Genomic DNA, 21,277 nt, shown 5'->3' on the forward strand with positions numbered 1-21,277 from the left:
CTACTAGCAGTGTAGAGTTTCTATTTATATCTGCAGGCTTACTGTATGTGTAAATACACAATACAGCCCCTGTGTTCCTCACACTTAACTGTTGTGTTTAAACCTACATGATCAGCCACTACTGATGGACTGATGCCATTACAAAGAATAGTGTACTGTACTTACACTGAGAGTGGGAATGACCGGAGGCAAGACAGGGCAAGCCAAGGCGATATGATGAGGTAAAAATATGATACCACTTGATACCATACCATACTATACAACACCATACCATCACCATACAAAACAACACCATACAGTGTGTGGTAATTCAATTGGACTCAATATGATGGGATGCTTTAAAATATAGTGTACAAAAAGATTATGTTACATAATATGGTGCAGTTAAAACGATACAAGATGTAACTATATGATATGAGGAGATGGACTGTACAATACAAAATGCGATACGATACAATACATTGTGATCCAATGTGATAGATGCAATACAATTAATTATGAAATAGTACAGCACTATACAAAACCATACCACACAATACCATATGATGTGTTGTATTATTGTACAATAAGATGTGCAGTATGGCTTGTTGCGCTGCATTGTGTTGCGTTGCGTTACACTGCGCTGCATAGTGCTGTGTTGCATTGCGCTGCATTGCATGCTAAGATAGGAGGATAAGACAAGACAAGATAAGGTAAGATAAAACAAGATAGGGTAAGATAAAATATGGAGATATGATAAGATAGGGAGTTGGAAAGTGTTGCTGGGAAAAGGGGCATTTGGGTGGAATTGCTTGGAACCTGGATAAGTGGAAGAAGATGGATGGATAAGATGAGATGAGGCAAGGTAAGATTTAAGATAAGATAAGACAAGGTAAGATATGATAAGATACAGTATGATACAGCATGCTAAGATGTGATATCATACATTACTCTGCGATAAGATGTGGTAAAACATGGCATGCTAAGTAAGATCCAATTAGATAAGATAAGCTACACTACGCTACACTATGATAAGATACAATAGGGCATACTAAGATATGATAACATAAATTGAGATAAGGTAAAAAAAAAAAAAAAGGTAATGACACAATATGATACAACATGCTCAGATACAATACTATGCGATAAGAAACAATACAACACGGCATGCTCAAATATGATACACTACATCATGTTATGGTAGAGTACGATACAAGACCATACTCTACCATACAATACCATATGATGTGTTGTATTACTATACAATAAAAGTTCATACAATATGCAGTGCAGTGGAATACTGTATAATAAAATATGATTTGGTTTGCTGCATTGTTGTATGATAAGATAAAACAAGATAAGAAACAATATGATACAATAAGACATGACACGACATAACTTAATGCCATACAATATAATTCGATACAGTATGGTGCAATACAACATCTTTGCAATTGAAATGATTTGATGTGATACAAAATAGACTGTTACAATACAATACGAATGATTATCATAAAATACCACACATTATGAAACAATACGAACAAAATGATGGGATATTTCCTGATAATACAACTATGTAAACTATGTAATGTATCATAACTTAATATTTACATCAAACTCGTCATTTTGTAACCGAGTGAATTATCAATCAACCTCTGTTTCTATTAGATGATTATTTTTACAGACTAATAAAACAAGCAATGATTAATGCTGAGATCTTGAAAAAAAGAAGGCCTGCAAACCTTGCCAGTATATGAGATTGTTTTTTTATTGTCAATATAAGAAGTGTCATTTGTATTTGGTATATTGCAAGGACAAAAAATTAAGTGGCATCTGTCCAATCATGCAAAATTGCAACTTAAAATATCAAGGATATTTCCGTTTCTTTTAATCATAGCAAGAATAAAATTATGTTTACATAAATAAAGGCTTAGCTAAATAATGTTCTTGTTAAATCTAATAGAAAATATGTCTCAAATATAGCAAACACAAAGTTTTCAGAGGCTTGCATTCCTTCTTTAAACAGTACATATTTTTACTATTACCACATCTTTGGCTTTGTGCATCATAGCTGTTTTGTGAGAATCAATTTGTTGTATTTTCTCATGTGAGCCCGGGGGTAAAACACTCACACTGACTTGAACTGTGTGTGTCACAACGGCATGTGTGTGGTTGTGACTCCCTAAAGCAGCAGCAGAGAGCAAAAGGAAGTACGGCTGTGAATGATTTCAAACAGAGCTGACCTCTCTTTGCTTCCTTTGTTTCCTCTTTTTTTACCCCTCTTCATGTACTACACACAAGCAGTGAGAGCGCTGGTTTATATCTTTATGTGTCTCCTATATAAGGGGTTTCCCACCATGCAAACACAAAACATATTTTCCTATGTTGCATCGGAAACAAGGCCACAATAACGGAGCGTTTTATCACAAACACAAGGCAGCTTAAACAGATCAACAGCAGTAGAGGCCATAGGAGGAAAACAGGAAATAAAGTGTTGTTTGTGTGCAACAATGTGTATGTGTGCCTTGGAAGACTGCCCACTGGGCATTCCTGTACCTGTCTGAGGATACTAACCCCCCTGCCCTCCCTCCACCTGCTCTGCTCTGTGGCCCCCAGGTCTTTGGGGACCGGCCAGACTTCGGCAACACAAGCCCCTAGACCTCCACACAAACACCTCCTCTCTGTGTGTAGCTGTCTTCCCCTCTTTCACTCCTGCTCTCCCACAATCGCCTCTTCACCCATCCCCAGGGAGACGCATGAATATGGAGGAGGCTGCCCAAGAAGCACATGACACACACTCTTTCTCTCTCCTTTCACTCATTTATTTATATATGGATGGATACCTGGATTGGAAGCTGCAGGCACTCCCATCCTCCGCCCTAACACCCCTCTCTGCTGATGCTGTCAGGACGGCTGCTTGTGTAAAAGTGGATGCATTACATCCTGATGAATTACATAAAGCTGTTCCTTCTACACTCACTGGGCACACATTTCCAGAAACACAGGGGAGGAAATACAGCAACAGAACGGAAAAAAACTATGACTTCAATTTTAAATTGTACTGTGTTATTTTGCCTTTAACATATCGTGCTGGTGTGGAAACAAGTATGGCGATCTTAACTGAGAAGTTTAGAGAAAAACATCATTGAACAGGTGCATTTCAGCTTGTGGCATTCATACAGAACATCAAGAAGCAGACTACTAACATACTACCAATCCAGACATATTTATTTGCCAGAACAAGGTGAATAAGACTCTATATTTATCATTTTTCTATTTCAGCTGAAAAATGTGTGGAAAAATATAGGCAAGCCCTTTATTCTCTAGATTCTCCAGGCATGAGAGGTATGTATCAGGGGTGAGGCAGTCTGAAAGTCTGAAATGGGCATGAGTCCAACTTAAAATGGGTGTTTGATGGCAAAAACTACATTTAGTTTTCAACAAGGAGTCTAAAACAAGACCAATATGTAATCCAGTTTCTTAGGACATTAAATTCTACAGTATTTCTCCACTGGGGGTAAATCTATCAAAAACACTCATATATTGGTGTTTTTTGATGAAATTTTCTGTGAAAGTAGGTAGGACTTCATACTTTGCTCTCATCTTGTATTCCAGCCATTACACACAAGTCACTTTTATCTGTTTATGATGAAAAAAGCCAGGCAAGGATTGAAATATTTGTACTATTATGTTCAAACTACAATAAATCAGTTGCAGTAGCACCTGCTGTGATTCTACATTGTTATTGGGACACCTTAAAATGTTATCTTTCAAAAGAGACCAACATCATGCATGTGCACCAAAGGGTTCAAGAACAGTTATCATTTCATTTTGGGTATGTCTTGGACCGGCGTTTTTCCCAGATTTGAGTGCACTCTAAGGGGTTAAACAGGGGCATTTCAGCTTCTGGCATTCATCTAGGTCATCAAGAAGCAGGCTACTAATATATACTACCAATCCTGACATATTTTATTTGCCACAACAAGGTAAATAAGGCTCTCTATCTATAATTTTCCTATTTCAGCTGAAAAACATTTTGAAGAATATAGGCGAGCCCTTTATTCTCTAGATTCTCCAGGCATGAGATGTATGTATCGGGGCAAGGCAGTCTAAAAGTCTAAATCAGGCTTAAGTCCAACTAAAAGTAATCTTTAATGAGAAGGAGTTTTCAACAAGGAGACTAAAACAAGACCAATATGTAATCCAATTTTTCCACAGACAGGTAAATCTGTCAAAACACAACTTTTGTCAATCTGTTTCTCTTCTTCCTCTCAGCTGCATAGAACACATACGTAAGTATAATTTGGCTTCAGATTTAGCCAAAGAAAATTAATGTTTTTAATGAAAGTTTTCATGCAAACATAATTTTTATAGACTAAAACTAGACGTAAATGTTTCTTAGTTTTTGACAACTAAAGATTTTGAACTTTGACAGCCTTAGACCTAGTTAAAAGAATTGTGATGAAATTAAGATCGTGATACAGCCATAAAAATCCATGATATGATTTTTTCCCATGTTGCCCACCCTTAGTTTCAGAGAAGCTCCGTCGGCTTCTGTTGCATGTGTCGTGTCAATACAGAACGCACCATCTCCCTCCATGCAGCCAAAAATCCTGTGAGTATCCGAAGAAGACTACAGACTGCTTTGTTTTTCTCAGACAAACATGCTAGTGTGTGTTCCTGTTGACAATGGCTGACCTCCTTCTGGAACCAGCTGTTCTGTCCACTGTGCAGAAACACGTGCGTGCATACAGTGCAAACACACACACAGGAGGAGGATTAATAGTTACAGACGTGCACACACTCTTTTTCACAGTTCTCCACACAGCACAGTCTGCACTTTGCACACAGAGCAGTGAGTGTGTGGGCAGGCAGGCCCTGGCAGGGCATTGCTAAAGCCTGGCTGGTGATTTCTCTCCATGGTGAAAGCTCGGGCACTGAAAGGTTGGGTCCTGCCAACCTCTGTTCTCCTCTGACCACCCGGTGCCCACGTGTGGCACTCAGGGGCACGCCTGTCCCTTTCAATAACCTGCACGGAAACCTGAGTCGTCCAGCGAGCGTCTGTGTGTTTGTGAGAAAGAGGGAGAGAGTGTGTATCTTCTCTGGAACATGACATCCTCCTCTTGTAGAACAGAACAAGCACAGCCAGAAAACTTCCACTACCACAGTGTGTTGCAGAAACAGACTGTATAAAAGAAGAGGATTTAATTTTTAAAACACCGTTTGAAAGTTTGGATTTCAACATTTTGGCAGTCACCTCCTTTTTTTTGGAGCTACACTACAAAAACTCACATTTGAGTAAGTTTACACTCTCTTATTCAGACAGTACATCTCATATCAAGACACGTAACAAGTCCATTTTGCCAGCCCCATTGGCATATATTATTTTTAGCCTCTGTGTTGGTAGCTGAGATGTCTGTATATCCATCCATCTGGACTACTCCTGTGAGCACGTTATCTCAACAATGATTTGAGGGATTTTCCTCAACATTTGCACAAATGTCCACTCTGACTCAAGGATGAACTGATTAGATTTTGGAGGTTGTAGGTCAAAGGTAAAGATCATTTAACCTTATAGTTATTGCCTCATGATATCTCGAGTGCCTGATGCGATAAGGAATATTCTTGAATTTTGCACTATATCCACAGGCAAAGAGGATATACTGTATGTTTGAGTTCCAAGTAGAGATGTTCCAATACCATGTTTTCCTTCTTGATAACGATTCTGATACCAGAGTGTTGGCTATGAGTACCGATCCAATACTGGTGGGAACTTTCTGGAATGACTGTGCTGTGGCAAACTGAGACATTATTTTAGGCCTAAAGTAAACCCAGAACATGGCTCAACAAAAAATATATATATATGTACAGCCTCTCTGTGACACTTTAAGTTTTTTCCCTGCCAATTACAAAGAGTTTTACTGCTAAATATTAAAATATTAATACCACAGAGAGCCACATCACAACCTCTTAAGGTTAAGCATGCACAGTTTGACACAGCATGATTGAACAGCCTGCCATTGGCTGACAGCCCCTCACAAAGCATTCTGGGAAAACAACATAACTGGGCACAGATGGCCTAGTTATGCAGGTTTGAATCCGGCCTGTGGCCCTTTCCCACATGTTTCTTCCCACTCTCTCGTCCCTGTTTCTGACTCTGTCCAGTGTCCTCCCTTATCAAATAAAGGCACAAAAGGCCCCAAAATTAAATTAAAAAAATGTTGATAAAAAGAAGTTAAAAATCAGATCTACCAGTGTGGATTTAACTCTGTAAGCCTTAAGCTATTTTTTAACCATTTTTGTCTCATCTGGACTTTTCATCTTTAAAAGCTTAGAAAACATCAACCCTGTGGTTCTCAGTCAAGCTCTAAAAATCCTTTTTTTCAGGACAACCTTGGGCTTCAAGAATCTGTGTGCTGCAGTGATGTCACTTGAATTTTAAAAAACAGTTATTGGACTATGAAGTCAAAATAACTTGTCCTCCCATCTTCAAAATATTCACATATTTAATTTTGTTTAATATTGGCTCATAATAAGCTCTTATTCAAAACACCTCCTGTCTGCAGAGACAAAGAGGGCCACATCACAGCTTCTCTGTCTCTTTTTCTGCCATTATGAGCTACTCAGGCTTTCTCTTTCCATTTCTAAGTGTATATACATCCGCTGTTTGGCAAAGTATGATGTGATCACGGAGCAGCCTGGATGTCGCAGCTAATGTGAGGTCTGTTTTGGGAATGCAACATGGTGGCAAATGCCAAGCTAGTAGAAAAAACAATGGAAAATGGATTTAAAAATTGATAAAAAGACATCAAATATCAGAGTTACTTGTGTGGATTTAATCTTTAAAGACCTTGGATAGTCACCCAAGTTCCAGACTCACTAGAAATGCCTCCATAAGGGCTACAAAGGCATGAATAGCATCATTACAACAGCAAAACTGAGCACTTTCAAAGGGAAAAAAAGTATGTGGCTGCAATTTATGTTTAAAAAGTTATTTTAGTTTTTAGAGCCTTTATATGACAACAGTCAGTCAGTCTCAAAGGGTTAATCTTTTAAGTCCCTGAAAAGTCACCCAAGTTCCAGGCTTGCTAGAGACACTTCCGTAAGGACTACAAAGGCATGGTTAGCTGCAACAGCTAGCCTCAAGAGAAAAATAATTAGAGGCTAGGATTTATGGTTGAAAAGTGATTTAACTTTTAATAACCTGTGTCACTTCATGTCATTTACGACTAGACAGTCAGGAAGGGTTTTTTAACAAGTACATACAGAGCATAGCGAATGTCATGATGCTTCCAAACTTTGCTGCTGCTGTGGGTTCTGGCTGGTCATTTGTGCATCCAGTCTTAATTATAGCATGGTTAAATTAAGTCAAATATAAAAGTAGAGAAAACGTGGATAAACACATGTACTGGCCAATACCAATACCTGCATTTTAAGCAGTATCAGATATATTTCCGATACTGTATCAGAATCAGAAGAACTCTAGTTCTAAAGTTGAGGTAGTTTCATCAATCCACCCCATGTAAAGGACACGTGTAAATACATGGGTAGTGTTGATTTTATCATTTGTGTCTATTTTCATGCATAACAGATAAAACAAATAGCATTTATTCTTTATATTATAAAAAACAGGAACTATTTAAAATGTTGGCCCTCATGCATTATTTGCCAATAAAGACATGATCTGGTCTCACCACAATCATTTTTGTAAGGCTGCAAACATACAAGCTTTAGCTATGAAAATCACTCATTCAGTATGGGTGTTGATGGGGCTTTGCTTTCGGTGCATGCCTCATGTGGACACTTGATGAACTGCAGATATGTTTCTGCTCAAATCAAACCCTTACAACTAGTGCAGTCACCGCCTACTGGCCAAAAGAAAAACTGAATAATTTAACTTCAGTCAGGTCCACGTTGTCAAGAAACACACATGACATGACATTGTACGATTCCCCCTGCCCTACCTCGAGCCTACGTGGAAAGCATCCAGCAGGAAGAGCACACATTCCTGCTCTTCTTATGCCGATAAGGAAAAGGCAGGGAGAAAGGCAGCAAAATACCCAGAACAGAGCAGGCATCAATGACTTTAGAATGACATTGATCAAGTCCGACGCAGAATGAAGGAGGAGCTGGGGTGGAGGAGGGTTGCAAGATCAGCTTGCAAAAGGAGCAGCAAAGTGTAGCCAGGCTAGAGCAGTTTGAATAAGGCACCATGAGAACGATTAGCCAATAGCATGCTTGGAGTGAATCAGCTGACCATCAGCAGATGAGGGCTTGTGTAAGATCAGCTGATCTCAATTACGGTGATGCTTGACTCCATGGCCTGCCTGAACTAACGCTTTACACTTAATTTTTGAAACCAAGAGGCCTTGCCAAGTTCTTATAAACAGTCTATTGTTGCCCAATGCCACCACAATAACTGACTGAGTATCTTTACTGTAGTTGTTTACACAGAAAGACATGTAAACACAAACAGTAAAATGCTTTGTACACAATGTCAGCCCTTTAGCTGAGTCATTACCACCAAAACTGAGGCAGTAAGGGTTCAGCTACTGTCAGCCTCGGCCTTGTTAATGCTGCTACTTCATTAGCAGGATTCTCACAGAGTCCTGGAATAGTTTCCTTACAGTGCGTCTAAATAAAAAGTCCCGTGGGTATTAACCGGAGCCTGGCAGGGCTGCTGGTTCTGGCTTTTCTGGGTTTACGGGCGGCGGCGGGGGGAGGGGGGCAGGGCCGAGCCAAGTGTTTCACTGCGTCTGATTTCCTGTTTCTGATCAGGAGAGTGAAAGCTGTCGTCCAGTGCAGAGGAAAGTCTTTTTCATTCAACACAGATGGAGCGGCACCACAGGAGTTGTGATGTCTGTAGGCCGAACAGGGCAGAAAGTATGTCTGAGCCATATGCAGCCAGGCATATAGATGCACGCCCACGCATATACGACCAGTGTAGAGGAGCAGACGCAAAAGCATGCAGAAATGCACTTTGTATGGCTCCATACAGAGTTTATATGTAAATAATGCTCTCTTCCAGGGTGACTAACAAATGTGTAATATCAGGGAAAACATTAAAACCTCTGCACTCTGATCTCTGTAATGTAAGAGTTCTGACTTTTCCACTAAATGCGCTTTATACTTCTCTGTTTTTAACAGTTTACACAACATTTCTAAAAACTTTCATGCTGTTTGTTTATAGTCTTAAAATCCTTTCTTAAATCCCCGTAACCACCATCATCATCTGCTGAAAATTTGAAATTTTCTTTAGACCACAAACCTTCCAGCAGATAAACAATGGATAATGGCAAAAAAGGGAAAAAATGACTGCTGTAAGCCCCGACTGGAAAATTACAATGGACTAACATTTCAAAATAAAAGCCCAGAGATGCACAAACATGTGTAATGTAAGATACCATTGAGGAAGAGACCACTGCTTGCATATTATTAAAAATGAAAGCAGCCAACACTAAAGGTCTGATATGTTACTCTCAGTACAGCAGACGTCACACTGTTACACCATCTCTAAAACCAAAACAGAAGTCCCTTAGCACATCATTACATCTCCTATCCTGCAACTCCCACAAGTGTTTTAGTTCCCAATTCTCTGTCAGTCTGGAAAGTTTGGTTTGCTTTTGTTCCTCCAGACAGCAACCCTGTGCGGGCATGGCCAACTCACTGCAACAACTCAAATCTTAGCAGATGTAATTGTTTAAATTATAGCCACTAATTTCACTTTACTCTTCACAAAAGCCAAATTCATCTGACATATCCAAATGATCATCTTATTTCTTGATATGGCAAACACAAAATAAGGCCTTAAACACTTGTAATGAGTTGTCAATTCAGTAACACAATGTACTCGAGCCACAAATGAGATGTTACATTTTATTTTGATGAGAAAAATTGCATCAGCAGTGAGTTTTAGTAACTAAAAGCGACTCTAGTCTTATTTGTTTTCTTTTAATACTTCAGATTAACTTAATTTAAGATGTTGTACCCTTTTATTTATTTTATAAATTAATCATGGTCAGTATCATTTGTATTTTTGACTAAAAAATACTCTTTAAAGTCAAAGTGAACTCAGATTTCTACAAAGTAATGCCAATAAAATAAAATATATAATGCAAAATAAACATAAATTGCATGAATATTCACCCCCTTTGAAATGACCGATCTAATTCAACAGAGGTCCGGCCAATTGGTGCTAGTAGTCCCACAGTTAGTGAGATGGAGATCACAGTGCAGTGAATGTGTCTCAATTGTAGTGTAAATACACCTCTGTTTGGAAGGTCCATTCACTGGTTAATCAGTATTCCTGGCTACCATTACATCATGAAGACAAAAGAACACCCCAAGTAACTCAGAGAAAAAATTATTAAAATGTAAGTCAGGGGATGGATAAAAAAAAAAATTAACAGGCACTGAACATCCCCCAGAGTTCAGTTAAAATGAGTCATCAGTAAATTGAAGGAATATGGCACATGTGTTAATCTGCATGGATCAGGCCGTCCTTACAAACTGAGTGACTCTGCAAAAAGGAGACTAGTGATAGAGGCCACCAAGACACCTATGAAGAGTTACTCCTCTGCATACAACTGTTGCCTGGGTTCTTCAACAGGCAAAGCTTTATGGGAGAGTGGCAAAAAGAAAGCCACTGTTGAAGAAAAGTCATTAGATCTCCACTAAAGTTTGTTAAAAGGCATGTGGGAGACTCCATGGTCAAGTGGAAGAAAGTTCTTTGGTGTTTTTTTGCCATCAGACACTAAACACTTCAGACCACCACAAACACACCAACCCCTCTGTGAAGCACGGAGGTGGCAGCATCATGCTGTAGGGATGCTTCTCAGAAAGGCTTGTAAAGGTAGAGGGTAAGAGGAATGCGGCCTTCTGTGACCTCAATCCAATAGAGAATTTGTGGCTGAACTTGACAAGGGATGTTCACACCTGATCCCTTTGCAGCCTGACAGAGCTTGAGCAGTTTTGTAAAGAAATATGGAGTAAAATTGCAGTGTCCTATCCATGTACACACTCAGTGCTGCAATTGCGGCCAAAGGTGCATCTACTTACTAATGACTTGAGGGGTTGAATATCTATGCAATCATTTATTTTACTTTACATATTTTTATTAAATTGACATTACTTTGTAGAAATCAGTTTTTGCTTTGACATTAAATAGGGTTTTTTTTGTCAAAAAGCCAAATTATATTGACCATAATTGAGCTATACAGTCAAGTACATGGTAAAACATCCAAGGGGGTGAATACCTTTTATAGGTACTGCATAATAAGTCAAATAAGGTTCTGACTTTAAATTTTACAATAACACCTAAGTCTTTGCAGCAAAGCTGAAGCCTCTAAAGTATCTCCCTGTGACTTTAAAGAGCAGAAATAAAGGCTTGGAGCAGAGATTATTTTAGACCACAGAGGAGAAACAGTGCACAGATCATGGTACTCACTCTTGTACAGCGCGGGCTATAGACAGCGCAGTGGAGCCGGTCTCGTTAACACTGTCCAAGGTCACGTTTGGCAGGTCATCGTCGTCGCTGTCACTCTTGATCTGCCTCGGCGACAGGCCGTTGGGGTCTATATGTGCTGTAAGGATGAGACACAAACATGGGAGGCAGTGTGAACACTTCTGCGAGAGAATACTTGATATGGTGCATGCATGACTCTGTTCTCTTTTCCCTTCCATGTGAAACTGACAGAGAAGCATATTCACCATAATGACAAACTTCAACATTAAAAGCCCTGGAGCAGCAACGCGAGTCTAAGTGCATTCACTCCCTGCTGGATCCTTTTCACAGCACATCCTGATGATTAGCAAGCTAACTTTGTCCCTCTCTTTGATTCTACTCGTTTTTGCACAGTAACCAAAGGGAAAAAAAGTCCAACATTTGACTGGCCGGCGTGCTATCAACCATCAACCTCTGAGCCAATGAGCGCAGAGTTCTGTGTCTCCGGAGCTACATGACAGAGTTACATCTTTCCCACAAGTTGTGACAACTTCTCCCCTGGACAACTCATTGGGTATATTGCCAGCGCCTGCAGCCATTCTGTCATCTACGTCTCCATGGACACAGGCTGGGTACATCCTGGAGAACTCAAGAGATGAAGTTAAAAAAATAAGAACCTGCCAGAGACAACATGTCAAAATGAAGTTGCTGTAAATCCTCCGGGTTTAACACTGATTGACTTATGGGGCTGTTCTAGAGGAACGAAGCAGCACAGAGGAGATTTCATATGAAAATTCTTGTTTCTGTAGATGTAATTATTGTAAGAATATATATTGTGATCCACTTTCACAGTTACAGTACGCCTGCTGCTTTTATGAGCTATCAGGATTTCACCTCCTCTGCCCTCTCAGCCGAGACTGTGGCCATAATGGCCCATAATAAGGGTCTACAGTTTGGAGCAGACATGGTGCTATTACCGTGGAGGGACATAGAAATGCTGGAACTCTGCGGGAGCTTTTGCTTTTAAAGGTTTCTAACTATTGTCGTGGACTGGAGAAGAAGTGCAGAGCGGTCACCAGCCTGCCTCCCCCGACAGAAAACCTGTAATTAGTTCGAAATGCATCATGTGTCGGGGGGGTTATTTTTTGAGCGAAGGGGGCACAAAGGAGGAGTGGTGGAGAGGTGGGCAGAGCACCGGATTTCTTTTCTTTCTCTCCTGTTGTTTCTAGTCAAGCCCTGTTTCCATGGCAACCTGCTGCCGGAGACAGGGAGACAGCAGTGAAAGGAGAGGAGAGGGTACCCGCCCTCTCTCAGAGAGGATGGCCAACCTGTGCGTGTGTGCTGGTGGGTGAGAGGAAGTGTGTGAGCATGCTACTGTCTCTGTATTAATGGTGAAGGTTTTAGGATGACTGAGAGTTGCATCATCGCTCAGGGATGTTTGGTTTGGAACAGGACAAACAAAATTTGGTTCTTGACCTCCAAAATAAATCTTACAGGGAGGGGTGGACTTAAACTAATAACACTTCTAGTGTCAAAGACTTTTTTATCCCAAACCTACCAAAAATAAAAGTGAAACCTGAAAGAGAAATGTCTTTTAAAAATCTCTTTGTATCATAGACAGTATGAAAGGATGTGTGACATGACAGTGACCCCAAAGTGAAAACATTTGAATTTCCCACTCAGTGTTGACTGAGTTCACTCTTAAACCTAACACTCAAAGTCTGGATAGCAGAGACAAAAATACATTTCTTGTTATGGATTTTCACCTCTGATATTTGTACAGCACATATTTTGTTTGTTTCTTTATTCTTGTTGTATCATATATTCCATGTTTGTTGTTTAACTGAGTGATTTGGTTGATTATTGGTCATGGGACCGTATGTATTAAACACACCTGTGTATGCCTATTTGATTATGCTGGGTGAACCTGAAGAAGCTACAGGCGAAACACGTTGTTCGCTCATAATAAACAGTAAAGTCTATCTCAGTGTGTGGCGGATCACTTCTCTTTGTGGACTTCTTTGGTACCTTGAAATGGGCAAACTTGTCAAATTCAACAAAGTGAGGGCTCTTTGTCAAAGCACTCATTTTGGTACCTTGAAATGGGCAAAATTGGACAAAGTGCCCTCTTTGGTACCCTCTACATGACAAAATGTGACAATGCACCTTTTAAAGTCCCCTCAAATCTGAAAAAAAATGACAAGGTGCCCTCTTAAGTGCACCTCAAAATCTGGTGAAAGTGATGAAGTGCTCTCTTTGGTGCTGATAAAATGGACAAAAATTTGGCTTGCTCCATGTGGTGGCTTCTAGAAATAAAAAAATAAAATTTGCAATCAGTGCCCTCTTTATGATCAGACAGAGGGCCTTCTCTGGTGCCTTGCAATTATACAAAATGTGACAAAGTGCACTCCAGTGGCCCTTTTAAATGGACATAGTTTAACTGATTCCCTTCTTCGGTGCCCTGAAATGGACAAAATCTTCTCCCTACTTGGCATCTATCCAAAAGCACATAATATGCAATATACCGCAATAAGCTCTTTGTGAAATAAATGGCTGAATAGTTCACACTTTCTCACATAAAAAGTTTAATCCTAACCAGGGTACTACAACTATTGTCCACTGGAAATAAAAGTAAAATTATTTATCTTAAAAAGTACTCAACAAAGTACAAGTACACAAAAAGTTAATCAAGTTCAGTCATGTGTGAACAAATAGCCTGATTTAGTTATAAGGAAGAAAAGCTGTTAAAAGTGCCTTCCCTGGTTTGTGCTGTGAGCAATCCAAGATTGATTTCCAGTAGGATGCAGTGTTAACCAGGATGTGGATCTTTAAATAGTCAGAATAATGAGAATTATAGCTTTATAATAATGTATGGCTGGTATTTCTACTCAGCAGTTTTGTAAACAATCAGGGACAGCTTATCAGAAATGCAACAATTTTTAATGTTAGCATTGATGACATTGACATTGATCATTGTGGTATCCGCATTTTCATTACAACACCAATGTAGCCAAGCTTTACCAGCCCCCAGCATCCCAGGTCTACATCTCCTGCAAATGCCAGGGCATAACTAATTTAGATAGTTTCCATGTTTTTGGTGGTTTTCCTTAAACAGAGGAAAATATTAAGCAGAGAGCTATTTAAAAACAACCTTATGTACAGGACTGAAGTCAGCTGTCATAACTCAGAAACAAAAGGCCCCTGTGAGAAGCCTCTGGAGCTGAGGTCGCTGGTATTGTCTATGGACGCAGGCCCAAACTGTTATGATAACATCTTTGTTAACAGAGTTAAATATTGGATTACCTGTTCCCACATCTGAATGTCAGTACGCTATCTGTTTTATCTTTTCATAGCAGAAGGAGTGAGGAGACAATTCTGCCTCTCTATACGGCACATACTGGCTCCAGGAGCACAGTATGTCTTCTGTACAATGAGAGGAGGAGGAGATGCGTCATCCATCTTTATTTACTGTCAATGATTTATATCCAAAGACAGATATGATATATTTTGTGGCAGTTGATTATTTTTGGCAGGGACTGCCTGTGACTGTGGGTATTTGTATTCAGCTGTCCTCATTAAGTCGGATTAGGTGCAATAAACATCTAAATGCTCTGTTTGTCTTCTGGTTGCTAGCTCATTAAAAGTGACTCCATCCACCACACCCAACATCCAGCACTGGGTCCCTTCTCTTTCTTTGTGTTTGGTGGCTTCAGAGCAGGGCAGAGCCCAGATTGGACCGTGTATATACAGTACATGTATGTGTGCGTGCTTGTGTTTGTAGGAGTGCCAACCATCTTCAATATCCATCCACACCCTCTTATGCAACTTTTGTTTTCCCTGTCCTTTCCTCTCGTCTACATCTCTACGGGGACCACCCCACCCAGTCGGGCGAGTGTCCGTGTAAAAACCCGCACTTATCACGCCTATCTGTTTGTGTGTGCTGAAAGTGCATGCAGATATGTGAGTCAAAGTTTGTTTGTTCTTCCTGCAGGGATTCACAAGAAGCAACCTCTGTGAGAGCGAACAGCTGCCTTGTGCAAGTTGGACAGAAACACCTTCAGTAGACCCACTCCCAGCGGCTGGCAGTAAAACCACACCCAGGGAGAAAAACCAATAAGACAGCGTAAGCCAGGCCAGCGAGGTCTAATGCTCAAACTGCCTCACATGTTTACTTCTCGTCAGAAAAGAAGAGGTAACGACTGGTGTGGCCCCGGTTACCCGCGCCAGAGGCTATTTAAGACAGCCGAGTGAAATCTCTGTCAAGTTAAAGATGGGAGCGCCTTTCAACCTGCAAACCTCATCTTCACTCTGAGGAGGGAACATCATCGCCTCAGGGGCCGTCTCTAAAAGAACACAAACACACACTTATACACACAGTCAGCTTTCACAGTTGTGTCTGCAACTTCTTTGACTAAAGACAGTAGGGCATCTGTGCAGACAAATATAGCATCCTAAACAGCTTGTCATCGGGAGACCTCAAACCACATCACGCAGGTATTACAGCTCCTTTTTCACTCACTGATGTCAGCAAGAAACGCTACCTTTAATCCTGTTTTCACTTGAAATTGATTAATCACTCTTTTAATTCCATTTCTGGAAAAGTTTTCAAGTGTTTTATCATTTCAGTAGGCCTAAAGGACCACTTAGGAAGAAAATTGCTTAAGTGTGTTGTGATGGTCAAAACTGATTTATGTGAATCTTTTGTGATAACCAAAGTTTCTCAGTTACCTTCAATTTCCACATACTCCACCTGCACCACAATCTGGATGTGCAGTGCTTTGTGCCGACCCAATGCGAGCACCCTCGCACACTGAAAGCAACCCAGGAGCACAGTGCAGCCCTGAGTAACTCAAGGCTCGATATCACCGGAGAAGTACGGGTTCACGGAGAACAGCATGTAAACAGTGGATTATGTTGCTGTCCTTGGGCTGATTTTCTGTTCATTTTGACATGAAACCATGATTGTGTTGTTTCAGCCATGGGTGTACATGAGTACATGAGTTTGCAGGTGCCACTTTGGCTCAATAGGTAGAGCAGGCACCCATATGTTGAGCCTACAAGTCCTCAATGTACTGGCCATGGTTGGTGCATGCCTTCCCCCACTCTCACTCTCCTTATGATTCCTCTCTACAGCTGTTGTATCACTAAAAAAAAGAAGCCAAAAGCCAAAAAATTATCTTAAACATTTACAAGGTCTAGGTTTGCTACAAGTCTGTCTGGTTTAATGTAAAATCCTGTGGTTTTCCAAGTTACATTTTCCTCATCACTGGCACCCTAGTTGCTCTGTGACCCACTGACCCCCTGATGACCTTTTGCTTGTGCCACAGGATGAGATGTATTTTGATATGGTATTGATTGACCATCAAGAGTCCATGCATTTTACTGACTAGATACTTTGCACATATTTCAGGCTGTTTGGGTCGATCTGCTCTACACTGATGATGCGGTTTGACAGTGGCTGGTGCGTGTCTCCAGTGAAGCAGAGTGAAGTGGTGCTTCTGGGACACGAAAGGGAGCAATTTGCTCTGCAGTGTACTTTGTGAGTGCATTTTGGTTCAGGCAGAGTATGTGTAAATTCAAGGTTAATGCAGCGACAAATCTTGGGATTATTAGACTACCTATGTTTCAGTGTAAAGGCTGCATAGTGGTACTGTTGCCTCGCGGTGGGGAGGTTCCTGGTTCAAGACCCCTTCTGGCGGGGCCCCTTTGTGTGGAGTTTGCATGTTCCAAACATTCCTCCCAAATACAAAAGACATGCCCACATGGTTCATCAGTGACTCTTAATTGAATGTGAGTGTGTCTGGATATCTGTCCCTGTAACAGCCCTGTAACTGACTGGCGACCAGTCCAAGGTGTACCTAGTCTTGCCCATTGACAGCTGGGATTGGCTCCAGGTCCTTGTGATCATGACTGACAAGCAAGATGGCAAATGGAAGGATGGTTGTTTCAATGTCAAACTACAGTTTGAGCCAAGGTTAAAATAGTTTTGGATTGTTTTAATTAGTGTTCATTTTTAATGCTGTTTTGACTTTTATTGTTAAAATGCATAATTCTAGTTTATTCCTTATTAGCTTTTTGTAATATAGATCAGTGGTTCTTAACTGGTGTGTCAGGACCCAAAAGTGGGTTGCTGAGTTCTTTTAGTGGGACATGAATAAGTGCCTGGGGAAAAGTGGCACAAAGTCCAGACATCCCTGTTGCTTATTTCACTTAATTTTCTGGGGATAGCCAGTGCATTTCAGTCTCATTTCTCAAGATTTCCACTTCTTTATCTCCTTTTTCTGGGATAAGAAATCTGGTTTTCCGAATTACCAAAAGTTCCATGCTGTTTTGGAGAAAGGGAGTACAGTTAACATGTATGCATGCTTGCCTTTTGTAACCTCGTGCTTTTATAACATGTTTGATTTGTCTTGTCTGTTTGATCAACTGTGGTTTGTTCTTTCTAAAGTCAAAACTGCAACATTTTTTATTTGACAAATTTAAGTGACTGAAAGTCCAAAAGGGCCAAAAAAGTATGCATCATTCATTTTGAAAAAAGATATTCAAACACTGATTAATTTTACTTTTTTTATCAAGGTCTGCCATTTAAATACACTTAAAGACCTGAAAAATCTGTGTGAAGGCTTGATTAATTGAATTAGGTCATTTTACATCCTCCAGGCTTAGGGGTGCAGAAGTAGGGTTCAGTCCCCCCATTAAAAACTGTGAATACACCCCTGTTTGTCAAACTTTTTGTGATACACTCTACCAGTTTTTTTTTCTTTTTTATTGATCAACAGAATATGAATTTATTCAGACTTCTGCTGATGAGACAGAGAGGGATAGCGGCAAGGACTCCGCTTTTACCACAGTTAAACTTAAACAACTATTCAGAGAAGTTCATACTACTTTTCTTTGTCGACATGGTGACTGTAATTGCCTCTGCTGAGAGTTTTTCACGTTTTTCCACATACATAAAAACATTTATAAGTGAGATCGAAAAACCAAAATCAACATAGAAAAGACAGGAAGCAGGACTAATTCCTTCTACTTGTTGTTACTGTCTGAAAGGAGAAGGAACCTGACAAAGCTTGACTGCATCATAGTGTTGTTATTTCAGGAAACCTTATCCCTGGTCATTGCACATTAGTCACAAGAAAATTTGATTCTTTTTGAGTCATTGTATCTATTATTAAACTAAGCTGAGACTGGACAGATAAACGAGTGCTTCTCTGGGATGATATGGACCAAAAGATGATGCCCCTTACACTGCAAACATTTACACTATATGTAAAAGGAATTATTTCTGGGAAATCATTTAACACAAACCACAGTCTACATCTGAATGACAGATAATCAGCATGCATTCCCAGAGGTATTTATCACATATTAGAGAAGGACAAATTTCATTAAAGACGGATTCCAATATTGCTGCAGAGCAAACCATTTTTCTAGATGTTTTTGAGCAACTTAGGAGTAAAAACCCACCTTAAGTTTTGAGAAACAACCACAGCCAGAATTCGCCCCTAATTTATTATAGAGGAGCATCTAAAATAAGAATGATTTCATTGTAAGGTTGGAAGTTTGATCTAAGGAAATTCAAGAACAGATGAGAAACAAAGTCACTGACATCTATCAGTCTGGAAAGGCTTACAAAACCATTTGTAAAGCTTCGGGACTCCAGCCAACCATGGGGAGAACCATTATCCACAAATGGAGAAAACTTGGAAGAGTGGTGAAACTTCCCTGGAGTAGTTAACCCAAAGTTTCCAAGGTCTGAAGCATTTTCAGTTTATTTGTTACAGAGACAATTTGCAAAAGTCGATTGCAATTTTTGGTAATGCATTTCCATTGTAGCTTTGATGCATGCTCTTTCCTATGAAAACAAATTGTCTTCCTTTATCCATTTGCTGTCCTGAAGATCATTAGGTGTTAGTTTTGACAGTCTTGTGGGAGGATATTTTAAAGCATTTCCACTGAAATGTTTACTAAGCATTACAGAGTACAACATTTTTTTTGTATGATACGTTTTCACTTTCATTAGAAGATATATATTTTGCCTCTGTGGCCTTTCTGTTGCCTATCCTACATAAGAGATCAATTATTCTAAGACTTTGTATTCATCTTGATACAAAATGCCTGCTTTGGCTGTTAATGTTGCAGATTTCTGTAAGTTTAAGTGTGAAGTATTTGCTAAAACACCTTCAACAACTGCTCCTAACTTGAAATGATAAAATGCCTAAAAAGAAATCCCAAAAGAACCCAGTCAGCCCTATGAATATTGAGTGAATTCAGAGCGTGCACTCACCTTTGCCCTGGCTTTTGGCCTCGTCCAGCAGAGGTAGCATGATGGCGTTGTTGAGGCTGGAGGGGGATCGAACGGCTGTGGTGTACATGAGGGGCAGTGACTGTACCACGACCGGGATGCGGTGAACATGGCTGGCCAGCTTCCCCGCTCCCTGCAGGCTCAGAGGGCTGGACGGAGGCGGCGGCACAGAGTGCAGGATGTGCAAATAGGGCTGACCTCTGACCCCAGATCCAGGGGCGACCAGAGGGCCCGGCGTGAGCACCGATGAGGCAGAGGTGATGACTGACGGAGATGAGGAGGAGGAGGATGATGACGATAACGAGGACGGGGAGAAGGCGGATCTGAGAGGGGAGGATGATGAGGTAATGGTTGGGGTGGTGGATGAAGAGGAGGGGCGGGGCTTGTTGATTGACAGGTCGACAGGCTCGGTCTGTGTGTGGAAGTGCAGGTCGTGAGCGAGGAGGTCTTCGGGAGGTTCGGGTTTCACTCTGCTAAGGAAGAAGGGGACACCGTCCATCGCAGAGTAAGGGCGCACTTTAGGTGACTGTGGGAGAGAAAATAAAGAAGCAGAATGTTAGAATTTTAATCCAACTATTTTTTTTTTTTTTGGTTTTGTTTTTACATAGTTTAAAATGAACTTCACTGCAATTACTGTTGGAAATAGGACACAACATGCTGTTAAATTACAAGTTTACCCACATTTTGTGGTGGAGGTTGACATTTAGCCTTATTGAATATACATTATAGTCTTCATTATATCATTATATCATTAGTTAAGACCAAAAGTGTAATTTTATCTCTGTTCCGAGTGAGTTATTTGACTTTGTTGATCCACGAGTGTTGGTTCAACCTTTTAAAGGGATACTTCAACATTTTGGCAAATTCGTCCATTGCCATAATTCCTATAGTCTTAGTAATAGGTTCATTACCTTCAGTTGTCGGTGCAAGCTGTTTTTAGCTGCTGAGTTCGGACCTGCTGTGCCAACTCAATTTAAGCAGACGGTATTCCGGCTTTCCTTCACCAAACTCATCAAATAAACAATCCAACAACTCCAAAACGCTCTCGTGGACAAGTTGTGACCTGCACATTCACCACACTATGAAATAATAACGTATAATTATGTAACATTACGATGCAGGAAGCAAATACTCGGAACTATTTCTTGAGTAAACCACTGGGCGGAGTGACACAGTGCAGCAGCCATGTCTGGAGTGTAGTTCCGGCTTTGCATTTAGCTTTAAAACATCTCCGTCTCATAATGTTCCATGATTATTTCATAGCATGGCAGGTCCGAGTTCGGCAGGGGCGATCTAAAAACAGCTTGCACTGACAACTGAAGGTAACAAACCTATTACTAAGACTATAGGAATTATGGCAGTGGACGAATTTGCCAAAATGTTGAAGTATCCCTTTAAGGAGCTTTATTGAACTAAGCTCCGCCCATTGTCATTTCAAATCTGGGAGCATGTGTGGGCAGAGTTTCCCATCATGCCCTTGGGCAGAGTCTTTAGGTGTGTTTGATATGTGTTGCTTTTGCATGTCTGTTGTACAGTGATCCTTATTG

The 21,277-nt window shown here is 40.4% G+C and overlaps 1 protein-coding gene across 1 annotated transcript in view; it reads right to left on the reverse strand.

Annotated features, from left to right (window-relative positions):
* The window catches only part of klf12b (Kruppel-like factor 12b), an 85,628-nt gene that overhangs the window by 14,715 nt on the left and 49,636 nt on the right, over positions 1–21,277 (reverse strand). The window contains 2 exon segments of the mRNA XM_041806878.1: positions 11,429–11,564; positions 19,713–20,256. Of these exon segments, the coding sequence (XP_041662812.1) occupies positions 11,429–11,564; positions 19,713–20,256 (680 nt within the window).

Source organism: Cheilinus undulatus, linkage group 15 (assembly GCF_018320785.1).
Source record: "Cheilinus undulatus linkage group 15, ASM1832078v1, whole genome shotgun sequence".
NCBI classification, from domain to species: domain Eukaryota; kingdom Metazoa; phylum Chordata; class Actinopteri; order Labriformes; family Labridae; genus Cheilinus; species Cheilinus undulatus.